Source organism: Vombatus ursinus, unplaced genomic scaffold, assembly GCF_900497805.2.
Source record: "Vombatus ursinus unplaced genomic scaffold, bare-nosed wombat genome assembly UNPS02003292.1, whole genome shotgun sequence".
Classification (NCBI taxonomy): Eukaryota; Metazoa; Chordata; class Mammalia; order Diprotodontia; family Vombatidae; genus Vombatus; species Vombatus ursinus.
In genome coordinates this window covers 4,073,661-4,080,489 of record NW_020943070.1, presented here as the reverse complement: position 1 = coordinate 4,080,489, position 6,829 = coordinate 4,073,661, and the positions used below count along the sequence as shown (strand labels likewise).

The 6,829-nt window shown below is 48.7% G+C and overlaps 1 protein-coding gene across 1 annotated transcript; it reads left to right on the top strand.

Annotated features, from left to right (window-relative positions):
- The first annotated feature begins 394 nt into the window (after nucleotides 1–394).
- LGALS1 (galectin 1) lies at nucleotides 395–4,761 on the top strand. Its single transcript, XM_027873108.1, has 4 exons — nucleotides 395–502; nucleotides 2,086–2,165; nucleotides 3,870–4,041; nucleotides 4,528–4,761. Exons 1-4 carry the CDS (start codon nucleotides 494–496, stop codon nucleotides 4,672–4,674), a joined length of 408 nt encoding a protein of 135 aa, XP_027728909.1. The 5' UTR covers nucleotides 395–493; the 3' UTR covers nucleotides 4,675–4,761.
- The last annotated feature ends 2,068 nt before the right edge of the window (nucleotides 4,762–6,829 follow it).

The following is a 6,829-nucleotide window of genomic DNA, read 5'->3' as shown; positions in this document are numbered from 1 at the left end:
TGGCCTTCCCTCCAGCTGGCCTCCAGCCCCTTCTTGCCAATATCAGATTCCAGTTCATTCTACAACTATTTTTCCACTCCTCGCTCAAAATCTCCACCACTCTATTCCACCCCCATCCCCCAAAGGACAGCTTTTTTGGGTTCGGATGTGGGGGAAAAGGCTAGAAAAGGGAGGAGTTTGGTGTGGATGGGGTGTGGCCAAAGGGGTGTCACCATCTTGATTGGCTACCCCTCCAAGAAAGACTTCAAAAATTCCTCCGGTCCCGCCCCTGAGGTACGCCCCCTCCTCTTTTGCGGCTCTCGATTGGCGAAAAGTGCGAGAGGGCGGGGAGGGAGGGTGACTTAGCCGAAGCCTGGAGCTGGGGGGGGGGACCGGGGACCTGCTATATAAAGGGTCGGACAACGCCCTGAATTACCATCCCCAGAGTTGGACGTTATCCTTCGGGATCCTATCGCAGCCAGGACAATCGCCGCAGCATTTCTCATCTTCCATCATGGCCAATGTGAGTGCTCCAGGAGCTGCTAGTCTAGGGTATAGCCTGAGGGTCCAGGAGCACGGGCTTCCTCTGGGCTTGGGGCTTGTAAAGGAGCCGGGAGATTTGAGAAGGGTGTGCTCAGGAGGGGCTCTGTACGGGCTGGGGCTTCTCTTCTCCAATCTCTTCTCTTCTCTTCACTCCAGCTCTTGCAGGGGCTGCCCCTCCCTCCCCTCCCCCTTGCAGCTGTCCCCTATCTCTGGCTGCTGATCCCAAGAGCTTTGACAAGCTGCCAAGTCCAGAGACATCCTGGGGAGAGGGGAGCAAGGGGGAAGCGGGACTTGGCATGGGGTTAGAGTTAGGGTGTCCCCTGGCCGTGAGGAGGTAGGTGGAGGCTGGACGTGGGGGAATGCTTTCCTTGAGTGGAGACAGAAGGGAAAGCGGCTAGATGACGGAGGCGGGGAATGGGGGCAGAGATGGATCTTCTGCCAGAGGATCAGACTTTTTGGAATGAATGATTGCGTTACGGAGTTAACTCCAGCCTAGCCTGATGGTACAAAGAAAGTCCAGGATGAGGAGGCTGCACTGGAAAAGGAGATGGTAGAAGGGGTGGGGCAGGGAGCAAGTCATTCCAACCCCGCCCCCCCCGCCTTTAAAAATAAGACCGAATTAGCCTGACAAATACACTTCTTGCCCCTTCTCTGGGAATCCAGAGCACGAGATTCCCCTCAACTGCCCCCAGATTACTTCTCCATTGATTTAGAACAGGAGGAGACCACACATCCGTCCTGGCTGCTTCCCTCGCTCCTCTCCTAAGGGGTGGTAGGAGCGCAGGCACCGGAGAAGCTAAGTTCCTTTACATTTTTTCTGCCAAGGTCACCCTTGATTCCCTATTCTTTCTGAACCTCCCCCTCCCTTGCCAGCTCCCCTTCTCCTGGCCATAGCTGGCTCCTGACCCAGACTGGGACCAAGACTTGGCTCTGGGGAAGGGGGAAACTCTTCCTGAAAACTTTCCTGGGGAGGAATTCCTTCCCTGCTTAATCAGATGAGGACAACTCATGAGGAGAGCAGGACAATGGGGGTATGGGGGAGGCAAGATAAGGCTGACCTAGCTACCAGGGAGTTAGCTCATTGAGCTGTAGTCTATCTCCTACCCTTCAGGTAGAACCATGGTAAGCGCTTCCCCAAGGGCCAGGATACATATGATGCCAGCCTAAAATGGTGCTGGGGTAGCCATGTGGACAAAGAGAGCATGGGCCTGGGACTCGGGAAAAATTTGATTTCTAGTTCTGATTCTCTTGTTCACTTGTGGGACCTGAGACAGGTCACCTCTTGCTTCTTTGAACCTGTTTCCTGATCTGTAAAATGAGGAGTGGACTGGATCAATCATCTAGGTTAGTCTCCCATTTAACAGATGGGAGAAGTGAGGCCCAGAGACCCAAAGGAACTTCTGCAAGGTCACCCAGTTGAGACTGACTCCCACTTCAGCACTAACCAGCCTGGAGGAGTCTGCTTTTCTAGAACTTTCCTGGAGGGTGGCCCCGCCCAAATGGAAGCTCTGCATCTTCTTAGCTCCCAGGCAGTCCTAACCTCACTGTGCTTGGTCTCTTCAGGAAATGATTGCCACTAACTTGGACCTCCAACCTGGAGTGTGCATAAAAATAGTGGGAGATGTATCCCCTGATGCAAAGTGGTAAGTGGGAGATGGGAGGGATGAGACCGTGGTCCTGAAGTCCTGGTGTGTATCCTTGGCCTCTGTCTGGCTCCGTCAGCCTCTTCAGCCCCTCTTCAGGAGCTAGGCAGGCAGGAGGTGTGGCTTGCCCAGTCTAGGGGCTGTAGTTGACCCATTCTGGTTCAAGGGAGGTGGAGGGGCAGGGGTAAATAGAAAAAGCAACATCTGCAATGAATCACTTCCTGCCAAATCCTTGCAGGACCCAGGCTCTCTCTCTTCAGCTCCTCCTTCCACCCACTGAGAAATCAAGCAATATCACATTGTGAATTACAAAGTTGATTTGAAGGGTATTTTGAGATGTGTGACCCAGGGATCAAGATGGTTCCTACTTCTGGCTACCAAACCCCTTAAGCTTCCTTCTTTTAGTTATGCTTAGCAGTAGCCACCTGCAAGGGCCTCTGGGAAGTTGATTCTAACCTGGGGGAATGGGCAACATTACCTAGGGACCTGCCCATTCCATCTATGCACTGTGAGAGATTTTGAGATAAATAAGGCAAGATACTCACCCTGCAGAAGTGTAGCGTTTAATTGGGGTATGGAGAAAGACCCATATGAAGCAGGTATGTAATAATCATTAATAATTCTTTCATTTAGCAGGGTTTTGGTTTTTTTTTTTTAAGGTTAACAAAGTCTTTCCCTTATAACCCTGGGAGTGACTATATACCACAAAATATCTGAGCCTAGAAGGGCCTTGGAAGTCATCTCATACAACCTTTTTCTTTGGGAGAAAATGAAAGGAAATTGAGTTTCAGGGAGAGGTGATTTATCCAAGGTCACACAGTGAATGCATCAGTAGCATAGATGATTTGTCCAATAAAGCACTCATTTTCCCTGGCTCCTAGCCCACTCTGCTGACAAATAATCTCAGCAGTCACCAGGTAATGGGTGCCAAGACAGCAACTTGTGCAGAAAACTGGGAGAGAAAGGTCACGGTGAGCTAGGTAATCAGGGAAGGCTCCCTGGAAGAAGAGGGATTCAAAGCTCAAGCCTTCAGGGAAGGCTTATCTTTCAGCCACCTTCCAGCCACATATGCATAATACAATTCCACAAACATTAAACAGTTGGAAAGGGTTGGCTTGCTGTGTTTGTAGAGGCACTTCTGAGGCCAGCACCCAGGGATGTGCTGGTAAATTTTTAACAACCCACTCGGGGGCAGGGGGAAAGGTTTATACCATACTTTTAAGTTTAATTTTCATCATTACCATCTTCTCCATCACTTTCTTAATTCTAGACAATGAACAAAACAGTAAATTCAAGCATGATTTGTAGCTATTGCCAGTTTCTGAGGTGTTAGTGCTCACAGCAAATGTAACCCTGGGTGAGAGCTGAATCCTGTACATACCTGCTTGTACTTGACCCTTGCTTAGAAGAGCACCCATATGGTTTTGCCTCAGCCCCAGAGGACTGAGCATGAGGAAAAACAGGAACTACCCAGTACCTGGAATGGACAGTTTGGATAGGTAGTGAGCTCCCTGTCTCTGAAGTTAGTAAAATATGTACCACGGTCATATGTTGAACAGGGTGGGGGTAGGGGGGTAGATGCCATGTCAGATCAGGATTGGGTGAGAGTCCCTTTGGGGATCTTCTGCTCAGGGATTCTCTGAGTGGGGATTTCCAAGGCTCTGGGCCCCATGACAATAATGGAGATGTGTTCTGGATTCCCAGCTTTAGGGTGAACCTGGGCAAAGATGAACATAACCTTGCCCTGCACTTCAACCCACGCTTCAACGCCTGTGATGATACCAACACCATCATCTGCAACTCCAGACAGGAAGGCACTTGGGGCACCGAGCAAAGGGAGACCAACTTCCCCTTTCTGCCAGGGAGCAGGGTGGAGGTGAGACCCCAGAATCATAGCATGGCATGTCCTAGCTGGGGAGGACCCAAGAGATGATCTCATCCCCCGCCTTGCATTTGACAGAAGAGCCCTGGAAACAAACTCTGATGGGGAAAAGATGAAAAGCTAGAGGGGAAAGGGGTCAGTGGGAGTCCAAAGGGCAGGGCAAGAAGCCCAGCATCCCTTGCGCTGGGTGAGGGGGCAAGAAGAAAGGGAGGGAGTTGTGAAGAACCATGGTCCCAATAGGATTAGAGAGGAGTCTGGGGTGTCCCAGGACACAAATAAGACACTTGATTTAGAGCTGCAAGGAACCTCAGGGACAGTCTAGCCTGACCCCCTCATTTTACAGAAAGGGAAACTGAGGCTCAGAATAAAGAAATGCTTTGTCAAAGGTCACTCAATGACTCGCAGTAAATGTCTTAAGGTAAAATTTGAACCCAAGCCCGGGCTTCTGTGTTCAGCTTCTTCTTCCCTCTCCCCATTCAGGTTTGTATGATGTTTGAAGGGAATCAGTTTACTGTGAGGCTGCCTGATGACTCTCAGATCAGTTTCCCCAACCGACTTAACCTAGAAACAATCAACTTCTTGCAAGTTAGTGGTGACTTCAAGCTCAAAACAGTGGATTTCGAATGATTCCTCCAACTGAGGCAGCTTCAGACCCTAGTCCTGACTCTCGGGTCTCTCTTATGACTAATAAAAGTGCTAATGATGGTAACAGCCGACATTTTCTGTGTTATTCTGGTCTGGGGGATAGAGGGCTGGGTTTGGAACTGGGAAGGGTGGCTGGGTGACCCTGGACAAGTCCCACTACCTCAGTGGTCCTTTGGTGACTCTCTGGGATGGGTCCATTTGCGGTCTGTGGGTAGTTCTCAGATGGGACAAAATGCCATATTTAGTTTCATTAGCTTCTGGTTTTTCTAGTTTTACTATGCATTTTTATATATTTAAAAATATTAAAAATATATATTTAAAAATAAAAATATTAAAAAGCAGTGCTTGCCTTTTAAATGGGTAGGGGAAGAGTGAGAGGGAGAGAGAGAAATAAAAATTTAAAAAATGAATGTTAAACATAAATTTAAAAAACTTCACAAAATGAAAAAAAAACCCACCACATTATTCTGAGAAGGGGTCCATGGGCTTCCCTAGATTGTCAGGAGCCCAGGCCATAACACAAAAAAAGGTGACAAATACTTAGAAGTCCTAGACAATCCCTGATTAGCAATGGGGAAGGGATTTTTCACAGTAGTAATTGCAGGGCAACCTCCATATATCAGTGAAGGGAAGGGCCCAGAGCACAGACAGTGGGCAAGCCCAGCTGCTGGAAAGATGCTGAATACAAACCAGGGAAGCACTGTGTCCCTTTGAGGACCAGCCTAAGGAAGCTCAGAGAGATCTGGAGGCAAGATGGGAGGAGAGTGGAAAGACATTCACTGGCTCTGGAGTCAGAGGTATTGGCTTTGAATTTGACCTCTGATCTTCACTGCCTAGATGACCTTGGAGAAGTCCCTGGGTCTCAGTTTCCTCAGGGGTAAAATGAAGAGCTTGGCCTCTAAGGTCCTTCCAGTTCTCCACACCTGTGCTCTTATAGGCATAAGTCATTCCCCCTGCCTCAGTTTCCTCCTCTGTAACATGAAGAAGTTGGACCAGATGGCCTCTGGGGTCCTCTCTGTGAGCCTTTGATCTCTCCTCTCCTCTTCTGAAGTATAGTAAATTCTTTGAGTGTCCCATACATTCATGTGTCTTTTTCCCCCAACTCTCAGCACAATGCCCTTTACATACTTGGATCCTTTAATACGACTAGACCCTAGACCCTAGATTTAGGGCTGGAAGGGGCCTTCCAGGTCAGAGTCTATACCCCTCATTTTACCACTGAGGAAACTGAGGGAAGGAAGTGATTCACCCAGCTAATAAATGGGATTTGAACCCAGACCTTCCTGACTCCAAGCTCAGCACCTTAGCCACCGTGAATCATAAAACTGGTTCTGAATCCTAGCCCCCACACATTGTAGCTGTCTGACCATAGACCATTCACTCAGCCTTTCTGAGTTTCCATTTCCTCATGCACCAATGGGGAAAATGGCTTTTCCTAGCCACCTACCAGATTAAGGTTGTTATGAGGAACGTGATATAGAAACACTAGAGACAGGGGAGCCCTTCCTATTGGGAGTCAGAAGAGCTGGATTCAAATCCTAGCTCTGCCCTTTACTGCTTGCAGAGATCCCCACCCCCGCCAGTGCAGAGACGTTCTCTGTAACCCTTACGACAAGCCGTTGCTTCAACATCATGAAAGATGGAGGTCTCAGTTGGTTCCACTGTCAGGCAGCTTTGATTTTGAGGAAGTTCTTCCTTACTTTGAGGCAAATCTAGGCTCCCTGTAACTTGTACCCATCGATCTCCCTCTGAGGCCAGGAGCAATAAGGCTAATCCCTTTTCCACATGATAACTCCTAGAATACAGGTATAGCCCAGGTTCTGTCTCCACTCACACTCAGAACAGCAGGTGAGGTCTATATGGATTGGTTACTCTTTCTCCCCTCAGCATCTTGAGGGTAACCTTGAGAGATGCTATTTCTTTCCCCAGGCAGTCTAAGATTGCAAAAGTTTTCGGGGGGCTTCCATGTAATGCTGTTGACTCAGACTGGACTTGAGGTCCACTCAGATTCTCAGATTGTTTTCCCACATGTATCACTGCCCAGTCATACTTCCTTTAGCTTATAATAGCAGTAACTGATCTTTCCACAGAGTTTTAGGGTTTGCCAAGCACTTTACCCATAGAAATCACATTGGTT